At 40.1% G+C, this 25,089-nt stretch overlaps 1 protein-coding gene across 5 annotated transcripts in view; it reads right to left on the reverse strand.

Moving 5' to 3' along the window:
- LOC121280155 (ERC protein 2) overlaps positions 1-25,089 on the reverse strand; it is an 859,042-nt gene that overhangs the window by 107,034 nt on the left and 726,919 nt on the right. For 4 of the 5 annotated variants that reach the window (XM_041191852.1, XM_041191854.1, XM_041191850.1 and 1 more), the window contains one exon: positions 2,085-2,273. In XM_041191852.1, coding sequence (XP_041047786.1) covers positions 2,085-2,273 — 189 coding nt within the window. Of the gene's footprint in view, positions 1-2,084; positions 2,274-25,089 lie in introns of those variants that run through there. The other variant, XM_041191855.1, reaches the window with a different exon arrangement.

Below are 25,089 nucleotides of genomic sequence, written 5' to 3' on the forward strand. Positions count from 1 at the left end.
GCGTCTGTAATATCAGACACCATGGGCTTAATTTTCAATTCGGGGTCGGGAATCTGATGTCCGGATAATTTCCAAGTCCCAACCCAACCATGCTATCTTCAAAAGTAAGTGGCCATATTGGGCCGGCAGTGAGCTCAATGCCCAATTAGCGTGGCGCTGGATGTTTCCAGGAGGTGGGAGCTGCCTGCAGACCATGAGGGGCAAAAGCAGACGGCAGCCATGAGGGGACCTGCTGCTGCCTTGCAAAAGTGGAGGCAGCACCTCGGAGGGCCTGCAGCCTCAATGTGCTCAAAACAAAAGCAGCCAAAATTGCCAAATGAAAGGTAATGTGCTCGATCTGGTGCAAGATTCCCCAGGTCTTGAAATTTTTCAGCATAACAAAGCTAACTTCTGCCTGCATTGAATTCGACAGCTGTGCACTAATGTGCACCAGACTATTTGGGTTAGGCAATTTACAAATTGAAAATCGCCTTCTCGTCCTCCCCGTCCTGTTAACAAGCTCCTTAAGGAGCTTAACAGCCCTTTAATTGGAGGCAAGCAGGTTCTCCACTCCCTTCTGCCCAGCCTCACTTTGAAAATTCTAGCATATTCCCAGAGGTGTTGGGACAATGGCATGCCACATGGGAGCAGAAATTTTAAAGCATGACCACTCCTGTTCTGGCCCCCACAGGAAATTGCAAATCCCAGCCCATGTATCTGAGTAAGAACCCAATCCATTGCAATCTCAAGAAATATCAGAACCACAGAATAATGTCTGCATTTCTTTATTTTTGGGTTTGAGTTCTCTACATGCTTTACTTGGAAAAAAAAGACAATTGCTGCATCAGGAAGCAATAAGATAATACAATGCTCCAGGTCCTGGATTTTGTACAAATTATGGTTTTATAGCAGCCAGTTGTGCTTTCCAACTGTACACAGGTAGTTGTTAAATGTTTTGATGTGCTAATATATTGCTAAAAAATGCATCTTTTTGCAATGGCTGGGAAGGTCTGTGCAGAACAATGAGCACTTTAACTATTTCACTATCATGTATGGGCAGGACAATGCTCAGCCTGTCAGCAGTTACAAAAATAGCTGCTCCCATCTGCAAGCACACATTCTGCTTTTGTTGCCAATAAAGCAACGGCAGAAACCTTGCTATCAGTAGTGGATGGATTGTTGCAAAGGTGTGCTATTCACATTGTCGGTTTTCCATGGGCAGCAAAATCTCTCGTTGATGCTGACCTACTGATGTAAATAGTACATAAGGCTCAAACACAGATGAGAATGTAGAAGGTTACTTAAAAACACCACTTAAAAAAAAAATCTGTGCTTCTTTCTAGAACATAAAAAAGAATGTTGCACATTTTTTTAAAAAACACAGCTACTTTTCAACGTTACCATAACAGAGGGGTTCTCTCACAGTTATCTTTCATATTATCAGCTTTCTGAAATCAGAATGTGCTTGCAGTTACTCAGCTGTTCCCATAGTTTCACATTTCATGAGCTGTTGTTACAGTTTGTAGTTTCCCATGTGACTGGATTAAAAGCTACATAATGAGCTATTTAATAGCTCAAGTTGCTTTGTGTACCCACTGGTGCATATGTTCAGATTGCTTAACTTTTATTATTGTGAAGCAGCAAAATCTGAAAACCTCTCTTTATTTTCAATGGTCCAGTACTTCAATGGATTCTTTGCGATTTACTGATACTACTCAGCATGGCTTGGGTGAAGAGGTCAAATACCTATATAGCAAATTCTCCAACATCTTCTCATTCTCAGTATCCATAAGTTCAATGGAAATACCATTCTCATTCTTTTATCTACAAATAATTCAGGTTAATCACAGATAAATATTCCTTAATAGCACAAGCGCACGTTGCTCGCTTATTCACTCTGAAGCGACCAAATTTTAAGCTAATAAAGTACAATCAATTGCGAAGAGCACAGTGATCAGTCTTTGTCATCCTTGATTTTAAGAAAAATTAACATTTCTACCAGCAGATGAAATACTTTAACATCTTGCTTTCCCCAGCTGCAGGGTCTCAAGCAATTCTACAACACACAAGGCAATTCTGTGAAGGATGTAATTAGAATATCTTACCTGTTCAGGTGTCAAACTTTGCAAGTGACGCTCCCGGGAAACCTCATCCTCTTCTTCCTCGTTGACTGGTAATGATGGCAATCCTGCCAAGACTTGTGGATTCCGCTCCAGGCAAAGTGTGGTCAGGTGATCGATGTACAGTTTTAATTTGATGCGGTGGTTGAATGCTTCCAACAGTGACTGGATCATCTTAACATAAAATAGGATTGAATTACAACAGAGAACTAAGGAGAAGTACAATTCTTCATCACATGTCTCAAACAATTTTGGGCTTCTCAATTATGTGATATCACTCCTCATCACTCTTGTGCAAGCATTTATTTTGTGATTAGTTGTCATTGAAGGGCAGAATAAAGTTGGTTTCTCATCTTAACTATTACACTCAAATTTAAAACTACAAATATGAGGAACACAAATTTAAATTTTAGCTAATCTGAAATATTTGCAAAATTTGGCTGTTCACATTTGTCGCACATTAAAAAATTTAGAGTTTCTACATTATTGGTGTAATTAAGCATGATGGCAACAATTAGTGAACTGACAGAGCTTTTGTAAACTTAATTATGTTCAATTATAAAAAGCACCATTTCCCTGGTAAGATACTGATAAATTATATCAGAAATGATAAACAAATAGCAAACCATTTACGCTGGAATCTGGAACTACCTTAGGTCAACATGATTAATCTTCAAATGCAATTTATACCAGCAGCTACTGTAAGACTATATTTTACACAATAAAGAATAGGCATTTGAAATAAGGTACAAGGGAGTGCCAGTAATTGTTCACAACTGTTTCTTTATAAAGGCAATTAGTTTGTACTTTATACTGTTTTATCAATTTTCAAAGACAATATTTTTCTATATTTCTTCGTAAACATAACAATCAAAGTTTGTCAGAGTGCTTCGAATTAGCTGGAGTATGAAAAAGGCAAATATACCACTTAGGATCCCTCGCAATTTTGGAGCATTATGTTTTTTTTAATGCTGATTACCATATAAAAGTGATCCAAGTTAATATCACTGCCACTCTTATGAAACAAAAAAAAAACTGACTATACTCTTTTGTTTGTACAAAAAACATGCTAAATATTCTTGAAAAGAGAGGGGTTTGAGCTACAATATTTTTTCTTAAACATCAGATGTAAAAGAGATTGTAAACAAAATATCATGGGCACATGATTGCTTTGAGTATGACAAATCCACTTATGTACATTTTATAATCCTGATGTGACTTTCAAACAACCATAAATTTCAACTAATTAAGCGCCGCTATTGTATAGTTAACACAGGTCAAGTTCCACCATCAAGAGCCCAGATCATGCAGAAAAACAGGTGTTTTGCACAGGACTTTTTGCATTCGAACAATGAATCCTAAAGACCGTAATATTTCTATTTCCAACATCTATAATCTTCATGATATTCTTGAGGTGAACAATCGTCTTCAGTCGCTCTTCAAGTTATGCAAATTCGCTGTACTTTTGCACTGTCTACTTACACCACCACAATGACAAATGGAGGTATAGACACTTTTATATTTATAATTAGTGACTTTCCCAATCAGAAAAGGGTGATGCCCATGTACTTGTTCCTGAAGGTAGAATCACAGGCCCATTTTTTGCTTTAGATGTTTATGATTTTATCGTCTGGATAAAGCTGATTTGTACCACGCTAAAAAAGCATCAGCTTAATAAACCCTTAAAATTGCAACTAATCATAAGGCCTAGCTGAATACAAATAAATCTCTAAGTGTTCTAGAAAAAACGTATTTGGAAATAATTGCTAATTAAAGATGTGCAACTTTATACAATGCCTTTAGTATAAAAACAACATTCCTATGTGCTGCACGAAAACAAAAACAGAATTACCTGGAAAAACTCAGCAGGTCTGGCAGCATCGGCGGAGAAGAAAAGAGTTGACGTTTCGAGTCCTCATGACCCTTCGACAGAACTTGAGTGCGAGTCCAAGAAAGAGTTGAAATATAAGCTGGTGTAAGGTATGTGTGTGGGGGGCGGAGAGAGAGAGAGAGAGAGAGAGAGGTGGAGTGGGGGGGTTGTGGTTGTAGGGACAAACAAGCAGTGATAGAAGCAGATCATCAAAAGATGTCAACAACAATGGTACAAAAGAACACATAGGTGTTAAAGTTAAAGTTGGTGATATTACCTAAACGAATGTGCTAATTAAGAATGGATGGTAGGGCACTCAAGGTATAGCTCTAGTGGGGGTGTTTTTTGTTTTAAAAATAATGGAAATAGGTGGGAAAAGGAAAATCTTTATAATTTATTGGAAAAAAAAAGGAAGGGGGAAACAGAAAGGGGGTGGGGATGGGGGAGGGAGCTCACGACCTAAAGTTGTTGAATTCGATATTCAGTCCGGAAGGCTGTAAAGTGCCTAGTCGGAAGATGAGGTGTTGTTCCTCCAGTTTGCGTTGGGCTTCACTGGAACAATGCAGCAAGCCAAGGACAGACATGTGGGCAAGAGAGCAGGGTGGAGTGTTAAAATGGCAAGCGACAGGGAGGTTTGGGTCATTCTTGCGGACAGACCGCAGGTGTTCTGCAAAGCGGTCACCCAGTTTATGTTTGGTGTCTCCAATGTAGAGGAGACCACATTGGGAGCAACAAATGCAGTAGACTAAGTTGGGGGAAATGCAAGTGAAATGCTGCTACTGCATTCGTTGCTCCCAATGTGGTCTCTTCTACATTGGAGAGACCAAACGTAAACTGGGCGACCGCTTTGCAGAACACCTGCGGTCTGTCCGCAAGAATGACCCAAACCTCCCTGTCGCTTGCCATTTTAACACTCCACCCTGCTCTCTTGCCCACATGTCTGTCCCTGGCTTGCTGCATTGTTCCAGTGAAGCCCAACGCAAACTGGAGGAACAACACCTCATCTTCCGACTAGGCACTTTACAGCCTTCCGGACTGAATATTGAATTCAACAACTTTAGGTCGTGAGCTCCCTCCCCCATCCCCACCCCCTTTCTGTTTCCCCCTTCCTTTTTCTTCCAATAAATTATAAAGATTTTCCTTTTCCCACCTTTTTCCATTATTTTAAAAAAAAACACCCCCACTAGAGCTATACCTTGAGTGCCCTTCCATCCATTCTTAATTAGCACATTCGTTTAGATAATATCACCAACTTTAACTTTAACACCTATGTGTTCTTTTGTACCATTGTTGTTGACATCTATTGATGATCTGCTTCTATCACTGCTTGTTTGTCCCTACAACCACACTCCACCTCTCTCTCTCTCTCTGCCCCCCACACACACACCTTATACCAGCTCATATTTCAACTCTTTCTTGGACTCGAACTCAAGTTCTGTCGAAGGGTCATGAGGACTCGAAACGTCAACTTTTTTCTTCTCCGCCGATGCTGCCAGACCTGCTGAGTTTTTGCAGGTAATTCTGTTTTTGTTTTCGTTTTGGATTTCCAGCATCCGCAGTTTTTTTGTTTTTATTCCTATGTGCTGCACAGATGCAGAATCAGACACAATCAAAGGAGGAGATATTAGAAGTGGCCAAAAGCTTAGTTAAAGAGGTTTTTAATGAGGGTCTGAGGAAATCAGAAGGGCTGAAGGCACAGCCACCAATGTTGCCTGAAGGGAGAGGAATGCACAAGATGACAGAGTCAGAGGAATGGAAAGTTCCTAGATACTTTTAGGGATGGGCCGGTTTAAAGACAGAGGTAAGGGTGATCCCGTGAAGGGATTTAAGCAGAAGGATGAGAACTTTAAATTGGATGTGTTGGGGACTGGAAGCCAACACAAATCAGCAAAGACAGAACTGTTAACTGATTGGAACTAGGTGCGGGATAGGAATATGTGCAAAGTTTTGTTTGAACTTAAGTTTAGAGCATGGAGGATGGGAAAGCATTGCAATGTTGAATCAAGAGTTAACAAAGGCATGGATGACAGTTTCAGCAGCAGGTGGTCAAAGGTATAGTAAGTTATGGGTCTGGAAGTAAGTGGCCCTGTAGCTCAAAGCTCAGCCCAGGGTTAAACAGAACACTTAATTTGCAAACAGTTGGGTTCAAACTGGGACAGTGGCTGGTGAGGATGCTGGAATCAGTGACAAGGTATAGAGTTTGTGGCAATGGCTGAAAACAATATTTTTCATCTTCCCAATGTTCAATGGCTACAAATTCTGATTCATCCAAGGCTGGATGTCAATTAAGCAATTACATCACTGATAGGGCGGAGAGGTAAGAGAGGTGGACCTGGGCGTTGTTTGTATACACGTGAATTCTGCCACCATGCTTTGCCCACTTTCTGAATGTAAAATGAATGATTGGGAAATGCATTTTGGATTCTGATTTCTCGTGTCCATTCTACAAGTATATCAGTCACTATATTAGAAGGAGGCTCCATTCAGTTGGTGTAGTATAAGGATCTGGCACATATAGGGTTAATGCGGGACTGAGTACAATCCTGTCCACACATTTGAATGTTTGTCAGAGACGTGTGTACCAGCAAGCATGGAGACAGTTCCTAGGTCGTACTCCTAACTGTATATTTGTAAATAGTTCCAAGAGTCCATAAAGACTTAGAGTTAACCTACGTATGACTACAAAGCTTCTGCAGACCCACCGAACTGTAACCAACACCCTACAATAAGTAAAAACCTTACTGTTGGAAATCAGGATCCTAATACTGGTTGTGGATCTGCAACACAGAATTTGGGTACACAAATGGACATATCTGGTTGCACCAGGTCTGGAGTGGTCTAACCTGCAGTCTTTAAAAGCTGCTCAAGAAATGGCCAGGCCAATTTTTATCAGTCAATTCTTTGGAGGCAGGAGGGGCACTCATACTTCTCCTGGCTGCACAAAAATAGCACTGGTTGCTGCCCAGGTAGAGATTTATTCCCGTCCATTTCTGCTCTTCCTGGAGCCAGGCAGAATTTGTCAAACCCTGACTGCTGATTCCCTTTACCACACACAATTAATGCCTTCAACTCTCCAGCTTCATCCAAATGAAAAGTTGCCAAATTTTGCTTGCAGTGTCAGGCCAGCAGGTGTGAAACATTGTGCCAGCTTGCCACCCATTTTGCACACCAAGCAAATTTCTCATCCATTGTCTTTAGATGATGTGGTTGAGGGGCAGCATATAAACGGGAAAGGAATGAAGATACATACTCGAAAGACTCCAAACATAATGGCCTGAATTTTTTGGATGGTGGGGTCTCGTTTCCCGCTATCCAAAGAGCCTGCACATCCCTGCCGATTCCGAGTGCCCTGCAATGGCTGCAGGCCGGACTTGTGCCCGGGAAGTCCTGCCTTAGAGATTTGCCGACCAATCTGATTGGCTGGCAGCTCTCCAGTCCCTGAAGCACAGCGATGCAGTGGACAGAAGAAGAAATGCAGGAGGATGTCAGAGCCTAAATGCAGGCCCAAGAGAGTTCAAGGGGTCGGGGGGGGGGGTTGTCACAAAGAGGACGATTGGGGACTTGGGGAAATGTCTTCAGGGGGAGGGAGGTCCGGAGGCCACCGTACCTGGAATGGGGGCACCCCATGTCAGAGGCGGGGCTCTTGATGGAGGCTCCCCTCCACCCAAGGATCCAACTCTGTTCTTTTCTGGGCTTCCCCCACAGACGTTCAATCCTCCTGCCAGTCTAAAAATTAAGGCTGGGTGGGAAACGGCCCTTAAGTGTCCAAGGCCTTACCAGGCTCAGCGTAAAATCTTTGAGTGGCAGGTGGGAACCCAGAGGGAATCCCGTCCTTTCAGTTTCATGCTCCACACCATACCCGCCTAAAAACCCGCCAGTGGGGGAGCATAAAATTCTGGCCAATGTCTAGGAAGAGGCGAAAGGGAAGAGAAGCCACTGCTCTGGATGTTCTGGATAAGTGCTCCTGAGGCGGACAATGAAACAAAGATGTTGCAGGAGCATGGTATGGTTGATTGTGTTAAGGATGGCAGAGTGGTCAAAGAGATAGGCAGATTACATTAGTTTGACATCATGTGACGTGGAATAACTAGCATCCTTTTGGAAAATTATAATTATTTCTAATCAAACTTGATAGGTTATACATCATTGTCTAGCTTAACTACTTCCACAACCATGTCTGTGTGATCCGAAAAGTATTTTTTGATTTTGAAATTATATAAATATCTTTGAAAAAGGGATGTTGCAGGTTAGGGACATGTTCATTCCCCTCCATTACAACAGTGGCTATACTTCAAAAGTAGTCAAGTAGTCAAGAACTAGTTCAAAAGTGAGAGATACTTTGGAATATCCTGAGGTTGTGAAAGGTGCTTGTAAATGCAAGTTTTTTTCTTATTACATGCCACAATTTATTAAAGATGTATCTACATGTCTGAAGGAAACTGGTATGAATAGCGAGAGCCATTGAAAAGCTATGTTCTCTGAAGGAAAAAGGGTAAATTTTGATTTAAAAATTATTTTAGGAAACACTTTAAAAAAAATGGAGCATGCAGACTAAATTATTATCAATACGATCTGAAGTTGTGATTAGAGAGTATTCAAGCATGAAACATGCCTAGTCATTTTTCACTGCCCATTTTATCCAGCCAGACAGCTGTAGGTGGTTTTATATAACTGGCAATGTATGGTATGAAGAAAATTATAAATGAAGGTTATTCAAATTCAAGTAACAGCACTTAATTTTTTAATCATCCTCTCTTACTTTAATGCTCTACCCCCTAACCTTTGGTGGTTAAAAGTAATATATAAATGACAGACAATGCAAATGCATTTATTTCAGTTAGTTGTTGGGGTACACAACTAAACAAGTGCTGTAAATTGTGATTGAAAAATACTGCTAATTTGTTGGCCTGGTTAGTACTACAAAAAGGGTCATGACCACACATCTATCAATTTTAAGCTGACTGAAGTGGTTTGGGGATAGGTGATGCATGAAAATCTTTATATAAATTCTGCATGTACACACATGTATTTGTATACATACTTGTGATTTTTTTTTGGAAAGGGTGATTTGAGATTGCATTTTGGATCATCTAATCTTCCTTTCTGTACACCTTAAATAGTATCACATATATCACAGTAGGAATGAAATTCACTTTTAAATAAATATCATTGCCCCGTATGCAAACTGCTTAGGTGTTTTAGAATATAAATATCCATCTTTGATCAGAAGCACTGCACGATTGAGGGAAAACCTCTGCCTCTCCTTAAAAAACATTTCCTTGATCTCTCTGTCTTTGCAAACAACAACTGCTTATACAACCTCCCTTTCCTCTCCAAAGTCACTGAGCATGATGTCATGACCACATGTGTCAAATCCCTGTTTGAAACTCTCAAAGTTTCTGCTGCTGCCACACCACTAAAATTGCACTTACTGTGGCTGTGACCATGGTGTATTACTCTTGTTCATCCTGTTGAACTTTGTCACAGAATTTTATATGGTTGACACAATCTTCCTCCAAAATATTTCACCTTAAACATTCAATTTCTCCACCACTAACACACCATGGCAACAGTGTACACCATCTACAAAATGCACCACAGCAACTTGTCAAAGTTCCTTCAACAGCACTTTACAAGCCACAACCTCTGCCATGTAGAAGGACAAGCGTAGCAGTTGCATGGAACACCACCACTTGAAGGTGCCCCTCCATCACCATTGTGACTTGGAAATATTTCCATGTTCCTTCATTATTGCTGGACCAAAAGCCTGGAACTCCCTTCCTAGCAGTACTGTGAGTTACCTACACAATATGGACTGCAGCTGTTCAAGGAGGTGGCTCACCACCACCTTCTTGAGGGTAATTAGGGATGAGCAATAAATGCTGGTCTAGCCAGTGATGGCCATATCCCATGAACGAATTTTAAAAATCTCCAATCTATTATCCAAGCTCTACAACTCCCTCCCATTTCCTACATTACATCAGTGACTACTCATCAAAAGTATTTAATTGGTTGTAAAGCGCATTGAGATGTCCAGTGGTCATGACAAGTGCTTACAGAAAAATAAATCTTTCATTCTTTCCAACTCTTCATTCCTCTGATTCTGGACTTTTGTGCATCTCCCCTTCTTTTGCTCCATCATTAGCATCAGTATCTTCAGCACCCTGGGCCTCTTGGTTTGGTATTCTCACTGCCTTTCCACTTCCTTTAAAACCCATCTCTTTGACCAAGCTATTGTTGAACCCTCCTAATATCTGTTTTTGGCTCAGCAATCATTTCTTTCCACATTCTTCTGTACTATAGACATTTCTATATACTATAGGTGCTATATAAACATACATTACTTTTCAATTTTTTCCAAGCAGCATTATGTTTCTACAACACTTATTTTTGGTTTTTCTCACTTTAACAGCATCATTCATTTCCTTCTTCCTTACACTTGTGCTGAGCCTCTTCTTGCATGTGCTGTCCTTTTTTACCTCCTCTAAATGAGCTAATTCCAATTTTCCATCCCCATGTTTCTGAGCTCTGGCCTCATTTTTGCTGGTGTTTGCTTCTGGTAATTTACTTTACTTTGAATAGCCTATTTTAGGTCTGCAGTTGAAACTTATCCTACACAGATGCAAACAATTACAAGTTGGGCACTCTTCCAATACTCTTTATACATGTCCAATTCAAAATGCAACTTCCTTGGCAGACTCATGCCTTCTATGATCCAAAACTTATAACTTTATGCATAGAGTGAATGGCCTCACAAGTCATAGGATTAACTAATAGCCTTTTAATGAGTTATATCACGCCAATGTTCCATGTAGGTTGCTGACAACTCACTCTTGTCCTCTTCAATAAATGGGGAAAGGCAAAGCAACAAAAGCATCTGCATACTTTTTTCGCAGTCTTTAAATTGAGCCTGCTGATCTTTATATATAGAGCATGGTATTTCCCCCCACAAAGTTCTATTTCACCACTGTGACATCAAAATACAGTTGGATTGAGTAAACCTAGGGACCTAGGATTGCCGCTCAGATAAGCTCTTCATTTCCTTTGATGTGAAGGCCATGATCTTTGAGAAAACACTTTCGCCAGATTAGAGCAGGCTTTTCCTGTCACAGGTGTTAATTTTGAGCCAACAACCACCTTCTCCAGCAAGATACTCCTAAGTAAGCCCTTGCAGATAATGACTGTTTCTCCACTCACAGTGACAAAATTGCATTTGCTGCCTAAGGATTTAGTTAAACAATTTCAATCTGGTCGGGTCTCGAATACAGGGCATACCATAAATAGAGGCAGGCTTTCCTCTTTGTATCAGAATTCAGCTTCTGGTCCACTGTTGACAATTACGTATACCCAGGGCTTTGTGTCAAGATAATAGAAATTTCTACACCAACAGTATATGTAATTCTATTAAAAATCCCAGTGTATTCAGCTACAATTTCAGATAACAGAAAAATTTTAATAGATGACACAGAAATAAACCCATGTCCATCACGCTTTTCTTATCCAAAGACAGATCAAATGCAAAAGGTTAAAAATACTGCATTTGTATGCACCTGACAAAATACTTGGTTCTATTCTTCAAACATCAAACTGTTTTGTGACAACCCATTATCAAAGGCTTGACTCGCATTCTAAGTTAAGAATTTTTTTGATAAAAAAAAGTAGAAATTGCAGAACAGCTGAATTTAATTAAAGGTCAAGGATACAAAGGTTCTTCAAACATGTGATTAATTCTGATAAAGAGAGTCACTGTAAACAGCAGACAGTGTGGATACACTAAATAAATCCTGTCAAGTACTGGCTTGCCATATAGTACTCGAATAAACTTATTAAATTTTCCTTTTACATTTCTAATGTGTTCTGTGAATCATAACTGTATAATATATTCTATTAATTCATTTTAAGGCTGTTGCATTTACATAGAAGTGGCTGAAAGCTTTGTCTGAAGTTAAATCTGTTTGAAAACGCAAGTCCTCCAGGATATTGTACTTCAGGTGATTGATTCGATTTTTGAGGACTACAGAGCCACGAATTGTTCAATATTTTCTTCTCAGTAAGGGTTATTCTTCTAACACCATCATCACAGGTTAGATTGCTATGTAATCATTGTCTGAGAACAAGAGGATACTTTGACCAGTGAGAGCATTGTGCTTAGCTGCTTTTAATGACATATTAGAAAGTGACTGGAAAGTGTGAAAACTTGTGTGTTGTATTCACAGAACACCACTCACAAGACAAAGAAACTGACAATGTAAGAAATGGTTTATGTCTAGTGTAACCCTACCTTGTCTGTACACTCATGATGAAGTATGTGCACATTATCACACATTTACTTCACAATCTATCACAATAATCTCTTTAACCCTGTGCACTCAATATTTTCAACAGTATTTCAAACTTTAGTCTCATTTTTGGGGAAAAGGAAGACTGATGACAGCAACTGGTTAAAATCAACATTAGCAGCTCAGTTCAATTTGTTCTTAAGTCTAGAATATATCATGAGTCTGAAAGATCCAAAACACGAAATCTGCCTTTTCAGTTTACTCAGCAAAGGAAAATTATTTAATCCATTCTAATCTGATTGACTGCTCCATAAAGTAGGCTCAAAAGGACTGTTCATGGGTTAAGATTCACTGCATACAGTTAATCCATGGGTTTATCGGCTTTTATTCAGGTACGCATACTTAAAGGAGCCATATTTGTAACTATATATCACTTTTATCCAAACCTGTCACTTTCACATGGGGGCAACACTTGATGTTCAGGCCTTTTTCACGAGATTAGGAAGACAGCTGAAAGATCAACCTAATTTAGGATCAACTACTTCTCCTCAGTTCAAAGGCAATGGCCCCAGCAATGGTTAAATCATAGGCTTTGCTTTGAAGACCTGCCCTCAGGTTCATTAAACAAATCTTGGTTAGTTATTGCAATTTTCATGTTATAAAAATGTAATTGATTTTTAAAGTGTTGCATTAGTTATGATAGTCTGATAGTCTGCTTTACAGTAATATTAACTCTCTCATTGTCACAAACTTTGAACAACATGCCTTTGGGACAATATAATCCTCTGTTGCTGTTCCCATGGTATGATTTCTCTGTGCTTAATAAAATGTTTGTAGCCCCAACCGGAAATCCCTGCTGTAATAAAATATTTCAAACAAACATAAAGGGGCTAATTTTCCTGATCTTAAGTAAAAGTGGACAGATATTGATAACACCAGATCTCCATTCCTTTTAAACGGTCCTTGGATTTCCAGAGTTTCTTCTAAGGGTTGAGGCAGTGCCTGCAATATGTAGATGTGGTGAGGGGAAATTTACAACCTCCTGTATCAATTTCCTGCATTGCACCCTAGGTGTGCCTCAAAAACTTTGTGCTGGGGCCTCTCTCAGTCTGGGGCACATAAGGATGTTGCCAGCAAGGGCTTCAAAAGTGGGTTCAATGTTTTTTTTTAAAACAATGACCAACCAGTGTTTTGGGATCTTTCTGCCGTTTTCCAGGGTAAGCTGCTATGACCTTTCAGAATGATCATTTTCTGACTGTTTCCAGCTAAACAGTTCTTCCAGGAGGCTGGCCTGTGACTGAGCCATTTCAATGACCCAGCCCACCAAACTCAGCCTGCCTGTTGTCATGATAATGAAGCAAAAACACCAAATTGTGTCCCAAAATATTGGACTTTAAAAATACAACTGGGGTTGTTAAAATGCACAAAAGCCACTGGCTGGAATACTACAGGCCGACTCCCTCAGAGGCAATGGAACTCCATCCTATTGCCAGACAAGGCACTTCTAAAGACATCCAGAAGCTAATTGCTCCCTCTGATAGAGACAATGGGACACGATAGGAGATGAGTATCACCTCATCAAGAAATCCTTTGGGCAATGTCCAGACAGATTTGTGAATTTGCTTCCCACTTGGAATACACAAAGAAGGGGTTAAAAGTGAGCTGAAAAGCTGCCCCAGTGTCTATCTGTTGGTGAGTGTTCTGAGAGAGAGCAAGTGCTGAAAGTTTGACTCAGAAGTAACAGAGCTGCAACTGGGGGTGGGTCGTAACACTGTCCACACTAAGGCAGAGGTGGGGTGAAAGGCAGGTGTGTTTGGCGGAGGGGGGGGGTTAAGGTATGCATGTATGTGAGGAAATTCTCTTCCAAAGCTCCTTGTACATATTTTAAGGTAAATTTCCCCACTTCAAATATCCTGAGTATTGTTGTAGAGAGAGAGATATTTTTTGTCGAAGCTTTTCATCTTGCACTCATCAGGGCAATTCACAAGAATACCAGATGGAGCACAATGCCTTGATCAATCAGAGTCAAGCTGCCTGATTTAAATTACAAACAATGCTTTGCAGTTACCTGTCAGTCACCATCAACTGGTGCACTCTCCATGGCAACACCTCTACTAATAAGAGTCCACTTGCCAACCCTTCTCATATAGTATAAATTGTTGTTCCCTTTACATTTGGTTTTCTTGCGAGTTGTCCTGATAAGTGAAAAACTCAAAGCTTTGACAAAAAATGTATCTTTTTTCAGCAATACTCACTTTCTGTACCACTAAGCGACGATTCAACTATTTTCTTATAATTGATGATTATTATTTCAGAGGTGCATAACGGACTTAAATATATTTAAAATGATCCAAGGGTTAACAATCCTGAATACACTGAATTTCCTCAAGAGTACCATTCAATATTTTGACAATTCATTTATCAGCCCTTATATCAATCATCTCCGGTCATTTATTATTTTATTATCATATTATTTAGCTGCTATTCAAAATACATGTATTTCTGAATAAAACATCTGCTGAGGAACCTTGGCCTTTCAATTTTTGAAGACCAAGATAAGCCAAGAAAATTAACTGTATCAAATGAATAGCCCTTAAAAAGCTAACTGTAATTAAAAGCAATGTAAGTAATAGTGGCATGAATTTCTCTGGTGGAAGACAAAGCTCTGTAATAGGAATCTTAGATCTTTATCTCAGTGCAAAGTCTGTCATCACAAAGCCAAGCTTCTATCCAGACTAGTGAGTAAATACCAAACTGATTAAAAAGTCATAGAGAAACTGATCTCCTTCCTGTCACCTAGCTTTAACAGATTTCACAAAAGATTGAAGTAGAATGCATGTTGTAAACAAAATGGAAAAAGCCCAAAACAAGTTTTCCCTTGGGTATAAGCACAGATTTACGACAGCTCTGGCTCTGTTATCAGTTTTTTTTTCCTCAGTTATTGGTTTACCTCATGAATACCACAATCCTTCAAATATGCATCTTTATTTAAAGGCTTAAAAGGATTAAATATTGTAGACAACCTACTGCACTTAACATCCAAGTATCCGATTTCCAGATTTGCATACAAATGAGAAAAGAAGCATTTCTGACTACAACTACAAATGACGTGTTTTTTATAAAAAAAACTGAATTCGTAAATTGTTGGCAAAACAGAATGGATTGTAAAAAAATACTGCAATGGTCGTACAGTATAATTCTTGTCTCACATAACTAATAGAAAACAATTTTTCAGTTCTCGTTGTTCTTAGACCCAGTTCAAATTTGTCAAATGTGTTTTTGATTTCTTCCTGCTGTAACATGTGTCAAACCAAGCTGCCATATCTCAACTGAAGATAGGCCTACACTTTAGAAGTCTTTTCATAATTGTCATGTTAATTTCAATCCTTGAAAATTTCAAACAAGGAATGGTCTCATTGTGGTGACTTTAAGTCCTTTAGGCATTATATTAAATGCATCAATACAATTAAATCTTTATGAAAGTGTAGAAAGCAATATTCAAGTTTCAAACTGTTCTATTGTGAAACGGCACAGAGTGGGAACATTTAACCACTGAAAATTAAGAGAGCAAAGAGGGGATATGAGAAAGCTCTGGCTGGTAAAAGTAGGGAAAATCCCAAGATATTCTATAAATATATCAATGGGAAGAGGATAGCCAGGGAAAGAGGAGGGACCAAAGAGGCAATCTATGGGTGGAGCCAGAGGACATCACTAGAGTGTTGAATGAATACTCCACATCCGTCTTCACCCAAGAGAATGAGGATGAAGGTTTTGAACTTAGAGAGAGAGACTCCGAGGTTCTTGAGCAAATTAATATAGGGAGTGACAAAGTATTGGAGGTTTTGGCAGGCTTAAGAGTGGACAAATCTCCAGGTCCGGATGATTCGTGTCCCAGACTGCTGAGGGAGGCAAGGGAGGAGATCGCAGGGGCTCTGACCCAAATCTTTAATTCCTCTCCGGCCACGGCAGAGGTGCCAGAGGACTGGAGAACAGCTAATGTGGTTCCACTATTTAAGAAGGGTGGTAGAGATAAGCCAGGGAACTACAGGCCAGTGAGTCTCACGTCAGTGGTAGGGAAACTATTGGAAAAAATTCTGAAGGAGAGAATCTATCTCCACTTGGAGACACAAGGTTTGATCAGGGATAGTCAGCATGGCTTTGTCAGAGGGAGGTCATGCCTAACAAATTTGATTGAATTTTTTGAGCAGGTGACCAGGTGTGTAGATGAGGGTAGTGCAGTTGATGTAGTTTGTATGGATTTAGCAAAGCCTTTGACAAGGTCCCACATGAGAGACTTACAAAGAAGGCGAATGCACATGGATTACAGGGTAATTTGATAAAGTGGATTCAAAACTGGCTTAGTTCTAGGAGACAGAGGGTGATGACAGAAGGCTGCTTTAGTGACTGGAAGCCAGTGTCCAGTGGCATACTACAGGGATATGTGCTGGGTCCCATATTATTTGTCATTTATATAAATGACATAGATAACTATGTGGGGGGTAGGATTAGTAAGTTTGCAGATGATACAAAGATTGGCCGGGTGGTTAACAGTGAGGTTGAGTCTCTTGGGCTACAGGAAGATATAGACGGGATGGTCAAATGGGCAGATGAGTGGCAGGTGGCATTTAACCCTGAAAAGTGTGAGGTGATACACTTTGGAAGGAGTAATTTGACAAGGAAGTAGTTAATGAATGGTATGACACTAGGAAGTTTTGAGGAACAAAGGGACCTTGGTGTTTGTGTCCATAGATTTCTGAAGGCAGAGGGGCATGTTAGTGGGGTGGTGAAAAACGCATATTGGACACTTGCCTTTATCAAGCGAGGCATAGATTACAAAAGTAGGGAGGTCCTGTTGGAGTTGTATAGAACCTTGGTGAGGCCACAGTTGGAGTACTGTGTGCAGTTCTGGTCGTCACATTATAGGAAGGATGTGATTGCACTGGAGGGGGTGCAGAGGAGATTCTCCAGGATGTTGCCTGGGATGAAACATTTAAGTTATGAAGAGAGGTTGGATAGACTTCAGTTGTTTTCGTTGGAGCAGAGAAGACTGAGAGGCGACCTGATCGAGGTGTACAAGATTATGAGGGGCATGGACAGGGTGGATAGGGAGCAGCTGTTCCCCTTAGTTGAAGGGTGAGTTACGAGGGGACACAAGTTCAAGGTGAGGGGCAGGAGGTTTGGGGGGGATGTGAGGAAAAACTTTTTACCCTGAGGGTGGTGACGGTCTGGAATGAGCTGCTGGGAGGGTGGTGGAGGCGCATTGCCTCACATCCTTTAAAAAGTACCTGGATGAGCACTTGGCACTTCATAACATTCAAGGCTATGGGCCAAGTGCTGGTAAATGGGATTAGGTAGGTAGGTCAGGTGTTTCTCATGTGTCAGTGCAGACTCTTTGGGCTGAAGGGCCTCTTCTGTACTGTGTGATTCTGTGAAAACTTGGAAATCAATTTGAACCAAAAATGGAAACCCATCTGTGGGAGCAAAACAACCAAGGTCAGACAATTTTTTGGAAGCATCTAGATTCGAAGCATTTTCTTTCATATGCCACTTTTACTGTAATAACTTTTGAAGACAGGAGAAGGAACTGGCAATGACAATAGGTACAATGAGACACTTAACCTCTGATTTTACAAAGAATCATATAGCACAGAAGACGACCATTCGACTCATTGTAACTGTACTGGCTCTTTGATAGAGTTATCCAGTTAATCCCATTACCCTACTCTTTCCCTATAACCTTGTATTGTTTTCCCCCTTGAAGTATTCATTCAATTCTTTCTTGAAGATTACTATTGAATCTGATTCTACCACCCTTTCAGGCAGTGCATTCCAGGTAGATCACAACAACTGGTTCTACCGTTGGTTCTTTTGCCTTAAATCTGAGTCCTTTGGTTATTGACCCTTCTGCAACTGGAAACAGTTTCTCTTTATTTACTCTAAGCCATTCATTATGATGAATATCTCTATCAAATCTCCTTTTAACTTTCTCTCCTCATAATGCATCGATTTTTCTTTGCATACTGAGGATTCTTCTCCATTCCCAAGTGTCTGCCCTTTTCTTAGCATTCTGAAGTTTGTAACTATAAGGTCCAATACATATAAAAGTTCCACTTCCTTGCAGTTTTTTTTTAAATGAGGGAGGAATTTATGTGCCGGAATATCCAGACATTTTGTCATCTGGTTAGCCTGCGTAACCTGAGGTTTAACCGATGTACTAAGTGTTGTGCTAATTCTGGACATTTCTGTTCACTGTCTTCAATTTTCATGAATCAGAAAAAAACATGCAAGACACAAATATCTCAAACTATTAACTAGCTGCGAATGCAAGTCCTTGCACATGGACAGCATATCACATTTACAAAGCAAAGATCTTAGAATAACTATTGCATTCGTGTCTGCAACATTCCCCTAGCCTTTACAAAACATTCCTGCCCCTTTTGCAAAACATCCCTTGATGTTGAGTAAAAAGATGTCAGACAGAAAGCATCTGTACCAGAGCTAAGCTGAGTGAATGAGGACAGGAAAACTTTCCAGGACACCCATGAAATTAAATAGGATCAGCCTAAATTACTGACTGCTGATGACTGCTGAAGCACAAGATCAGCCACTAACCAGACCACTCAGAGTCTAAAATAATCATAAGCATCGACCACTAACCAGACCACTCAAAGTCCAAAATAATCACGATCAGTCATGCATGATAAACAACTAATTTAAGACTCTTTTAGGCACATTGCTTGACTATGGCCAATGAGCTGAATAACACAAGCAAACTATCTTGAGTTTTTTAAATTCAATCATGGGATGTGAGCATCACTGACTAGGCCAGCATTTATTGCCCATCATAATTGCCCTTGAAAAGGTATATTCAAATATATCCCAAAACTACAGGTCGTTTGTTTACAGCAGTCTAAAAATTAAAATAACTGTTTAAAATCCAAAATGTTAATTTTTTCGTTAAGGCTTTTAGTCTTCATTTTTGAACATAGCAAAAATTTGGAAAAGATTAATTTATATTAGAATACTGTATAGGCTCCATTTGAAACTTTTGCCCTACAACTGCTGGGTCCTTTGTGTATGGTACAACTATAAAAACCCAAAGCAACTGAATTAATAGGTTGTGGGGTTTCATAATAATGATTTAGTAAAATACGGGTACTTGATTAAGAAATTCAGCTTTTCTACCAGTTGTCATATTTATATTTGTATTTTATATGTCTGTTAGTTATAAATGACATGTCAAACAGGCAGGTTATCTAGGGTACCCATGCTCCATCACCATTCCTTTTAATGCTATATACCCTGTGAACATGATGTCAAATGGCCAGACGTCCAGATACATCACAAAAAACCCTAAGCTGACACCAATGTTTGATAAAAGCAGCTGAAGACCTAAACCTTTGAAGTCAATCTGCAAAGCCAACCCACTTATTTAGCTAGCAGACAATTCAAAGCTGAATTACAACATTGCTGGAGACACACTGTAGACAATCTTGTTGAATGGAGAATCCTCTTCATCTGGTAAATATATACAAAGCATCTGCTATCAAGTCAGGTGTCAACATTAGGGCTTTTCCTCCCCAGTGTTTAAAAATAAAGCCTCGTGAAATATGAAAGGCAAATCACCCATCTTAGGTTTGAATGGGATCTTTCAGAACGTGAAAGGCTATGGCACAGGCCAACACATTTAGTAGATTTACATAGAAATCTATAATCTTTTAAGCAGCAAAAATGAGGGTTTTTTTTCAAAAGTATAACTTTCACTCTTTTTCATTGACATTCTAACCTGTAAATAAAATGTCTGTAACACTTTTATTCATGAAGAATATTACAAAGCCATCGCTCCTACAGTACATATCCCTTACAAATGCTGACAAAAGAAATTGACTAAGTTGGCATCCAACTTTAAACTCTACATAAGATTGTTTCTCTGTAAACATAATACATTCTCTTCACATTATAACACAGAATCTGCACTTTACACACATCAGACATTTGAATTGTAAATTCTACTTAGATGGCAAAACAAAAATGGGGAACCTAACTTAAAGCAGTGCAAAAATTCTGAACATGTTGAAGGAGAATGATAAGTACTGACGGTGCAGACATCTCTAAAGTCAGTGAGTTTACAGGTGGTGTGGATAATTTTAAGTTTTACTTCTGCAGCTGACTCCACTAATTCTGGGCCCAGTGCAGACATCTGAGAGCTAATGGCAAGGCATGAGTTTGGTAAGCAGACTAGAAAACTGTTTAAAAAAAACAAAAAGGGGTAGTAGTGACTTAATGGCTGAATTCAAAATGAGGGATGGGGTGCGGCCAGGATTCAGCACAAGCTAGGGCAGGTCAAAAGATACCTTGATTTGACAAGCATCTGCTGCTGTTTATTTTAGGTCAGGAACTTAGAAGTCCATTTTATCAAACAAAGTTCTTGAGACAGCCTGCTCAACTTGAAAGATATACTTACAGGAAGTAAATTTCCTCAGTGTTTCTCTGCTCTGTTGCCATAACTTCACTGGAAATTTGGCAGAAACACCGTTTATGCAGGTAAATGGAGTTTCAATCACATTTCCAGCCAAGTTACTGCAACAAAACGGAAGAACCTGAGGAAATTTATCCCCATTGTTTTTAAATTTCAAAGTAAATTTGTCTATAAGTGACACCGAGACCCTGAAATTCCATGGGTGGTGGATACATAGAACATACAACACAGAACCAGCCATGTCAGGATTTATGCTCCGCTTGAGCCTACTTTCATCCTTCCTATTCTAACCTGAATTCTCACTCTATCGACATAATCCTCTATTCCTTTCTCCCTCATATGCTTATTTAACTTCCTTTAAGTGCATCTAAACCATTTGCTTCAACCACTCCCTGTGGCACCGAGTTCTGCATTCTCACCACTCCCTGAGTAAATAAGTTTCTTCTAAATTCCCTGTTTGATTTCTTGGTCACTCTGTTTTTTTGATGCCTCTAGATTGCTCCTTCCCAAGAGTGGAAACACTTTGAGCAGGATTTTTCCGTGCCATGGGGACCAAATGGAAGTCTTGAGCCTGCACTTGCTGAGAATCAAAGCAGGGAAGGTATTTTCCCAGAAGTGGCTTCCTGTTTAGCTGCTTCCAGTCAAATCAGAGAGTTGGCAGCTCTGATGCCTCAGCAGCCCCACCGAGAGAGATGGACAATGCTGAGGCAGGTAGGAGAAAGCAAGGGTGCTTCAAAACAGAGGCACCGTCAGAAGAGTGAAAATAATTGCTATTTCTTTTAAGAGGGACCAAGTAAGTAGGCCCCTCCAATCTGAGGGGAAACCCCTGCAGTGGCAGCAATTGTAGCACGAGTCAGGCCTTTGCTGCCAGCAGCTCCCACTTTGAGAAATGGCATCTCTGGCTCTGATGGTGTGCTAGACTATTGCAGGGAGGCTGCTTCCATTGAGGTGGCAGCCTCCCCACATGGCAGTGGGCTGTACTGCTGCTGGCAAAATTCTGGCAAGCATGCCAAATAACTTTTTACTAGGGTCTTACATATACAGATTGGCTGCACATTGCCTTGCAGCAAGCAGCCAATCCACATTCCTGCACAACTTTGGGGAAACTCATCTCACCTCATGGGAAAAATCTGGCCTCTTGTCTATCTTACCAAAACCTTCCAGAAATTTATAGGTTACATTAGGTTACCCCCGCAACCTTCTCCTTTCAAGAGAAAAGAAACCCAACCTATTCAACATTTCCTGATAAGTATGGCTTTTCATTTCTGGGATCATCCTTGCAAGGCTTTTTTGCATCCTTTCCAGTGCCTCTGTAAACATATAATATGAAATTAATATAACCAGAAATGTACACAGTCTAACCAAGTTGATACAAATTTAGCATAATGCCTCTACTTTTCAATTCTATCCCTCTAAAACTAAACCCTAGTGCTTGGTTTGTTTTTTCAAAAAGACTGCACAAGGATCGTACTTCCTGGTGCCCTGCAACTCTGACCCCACCGGAGCTTCCAGGTCAGTAAGAGATCACCTCATTTATATGGGGCTGGTGGGTGAAAATAACACTTGGGGAACACCTTTTGACACCTCCTACTCCCTACAACAAGAAACTGAAACAGCCACCTATCTGCAGTTGAGGGTAAACTACCTGGATTTGCCCATCACCTCAATCACTGCATTAATCCAGAAAGCAATTTTCTTTAAGGCTGCTGGTCTGTCATTTGCCTTCTAAGCGGTGGGTTGAAGTCCCGTCCCCTACAATTCAAAATGGAAACGGATCAAAACACTGAAGACCTGAAAAAACCTGGGTGCTGTCTCCTTTGAGAACTTTGCTGGTCTCCTACCGAAATGAAGGCTGGAGACGTTTAGAATCTATGTGGCATTTTGGGGCCTGCGCACTCAAAGGACTGTAGGGAGTTTTCATTAATGTTCCAGATGAATCTTCTACAACTGCATTGCTTTCACATTACTTCATATACTCTATAAAAGTGATACAAACTAAATAAAGTTTAAAAAATTAATCCCTTTAAAAAATGTTTCAACTTAGTTTGCTTATAAACACTACCTTTGCTTTCAAGACCATTATTTCAGCGTGACAAATATTACACAATGTCATTAAACTTGTTAATCAATCTTAAAACATAGCTACCCTAAGAGGACACTTTAAAAATGTTCAAAGAACTAGATGGCATACAATGGAGCCAATCATGTAAAGGCAGCACTCTAGCTATTTTCTAATTATCATCTATTATCGGCTCTGTAAGGGAAAGTTGGTCTTTTTTTGATCTGCACGGCTTTGATTCCCCTCCAATTCTTTATTTACATAGGCCGATGGTTGAAGAGTTGATATGCACCAAAACAGTTAGGGCCAAGAGAAAACATAAACGCTCAAAGGGCAGCCAGCAGCCCTTCCATACCTACAGGTGCCTGAAATACCACCCTCTGTGATCTTGCTGAGCTCCTAGTGCATCATTATGTGCAGGGTGCCAGCAAACTATGCTGATTAGTCAAGCTCACGTTATAGGGCAAGGTCAGCACAGAGCATCTGACGAACAGAGGTTTTGGCACCACCGGGACCATATTATTAGTCCAATGTGTCAGAACATGTGAATGTTTCTTTTCTAAGTTAAAAGGCTACGTTTATCTGTTTCACTGCAGGTGAGACTAGTCATTTAAAAAATTGTTTCCAGTTTACGTGATACTAAACAAACACTAATGCTCTGGAAATAATGTTATTCAAAATACTATTAAGGTGTAGCCTTGTGACTGGATTAAGAACTCTAAACCACAAAATAAAGTTTTAAATAAAAATGATTTCAAACATTTAGCTTACCTTGCCTAAACTTCCCTTCTCCCAATCTATTATTATTTTAATTTTTTTCAGCAATTTAACCTAAACCAATCTCTCTACTCCAACCTTCTCTCAAGAAGTAAGCCTCTAAAACATGTTTAACAAATGAACCAATGCAGGAATCGTAGTCACAGGAGTTACAAGGGTGAAGGAAGAGAGTACATGGTTTCAGTCACACAGGATGTAATTTGTGACTTTGACTAGGACCGTTGCAATGCTCTGGCGGGGCAAATACCTGATTAGAGAGGTTCAAACGTGGGGCAGGATCTTTTGCTCAGCGTGCGGGTGCGCGCCCGACACGCCCGAGTGTGAAATAAAGCGTGTTGACGTCGGCCGAGTGTGCTGGCGTCAACGTGCACTCTCGCGAAGTTAGGTTGATGGGCGCGGGGCCGGAGTTGGCAGCATGCCCGCTGACAATTAAAAGGCCTATTAAGGCCTTCAAGTTATCAATTGTGCTGAACTTTTCATTGCCCGTTAAACTTAATGGTTGACTGGCAGACAAAAAGGCCAAGCAGCCTTTGCGTTTTCTAGGAAGCCTCATCCACAGGCGGGATGAGCTTTCCTAAAGCAAATAAAAAAAATAAACATTTTATACTTGAATTAAAAACATGTCCCCATTTCACGACATTTTTATTTTGTTCATTAGTGTTTTTAAAGTGCTTCATCTCCCTGAGGCATGGAAGCGTTCTTTCACATGCATGCGCAAAGTTTGCGCTCGGCCTGCTCACCCCCCCACCCGCCCGCACAGGCAGCGCTGAGGCGGTGGGCGGGCCTTAATTGGCCTGCTTGTGCAAAATCATGGTGCGGTGCCAATCGTGGGTGGCAGTCAGCTTCCTGACCGCCCCCGCTGAGCACCCCTGCCAAGGACAAATTCTGCCCATGGAATTTTTGGAAAGATGGTCCTGGATTTGGGAGGCGGCAACAGGTTTAAGGACTTGAAGGGAAATGGAAATTAGAGGTAGTTTGGTAGTGTATTATAGCCAGAATAATTTGTGGAGGATTTATTGTTGAAACAGTAGGGTACTAGAAAAATAAAATCCACCAGCAAATAGGAATGTTCTGATTTCATGTTCACGTATTAGGAAGTTTGCAGCCCACCTTGATTTTATAGTTCAAATACTGGCAACGTAAACTGTAACAACCCAAGTGATTTTAAAATGCAAGATGTGGTCTTCATGAGTTACCTGGAACTGATCTAAAATATGTACAAACATTCGTTAGAAAGAATGAATATGAATGACACAGCCACTTAATCCATTAATACTGACATCTCAGCTCAGGATTGTAAAATCAAACCATCACTGTAAATAGTTACTGAAGGAAAAATAATCAAATCATTGGATATTTTGAATATTTTGCTTTTCAGTAACAAAACTAAATCAGTTCTAATTTCTGTAGACACCTGAAAGAATGCAGAAATTGTTTCACTCGTGTGATTAAGCTGCTAATTCAGTACCGTGAAGTCAAAAACCATGTTTTGTTGAAGCAAGTATCATTTAACAGTTTACAATCAG

Source organism: Carcharodon carcharias, chromosome 7, assembly GCF_017639515.1.
Source record: "Carcharodon carcharias isolate sCarCar2 chromosome 7, sCarCar2.pri, whole genome shotgun sequence".
In the NCBI taxonomy this organism is placed as follows: Eukaryota; Metazoa; Chordata; class Chondrichthyes; order Lamniformes; family Lamnidae; genus Carcharodon; species Carcharodon carcharias.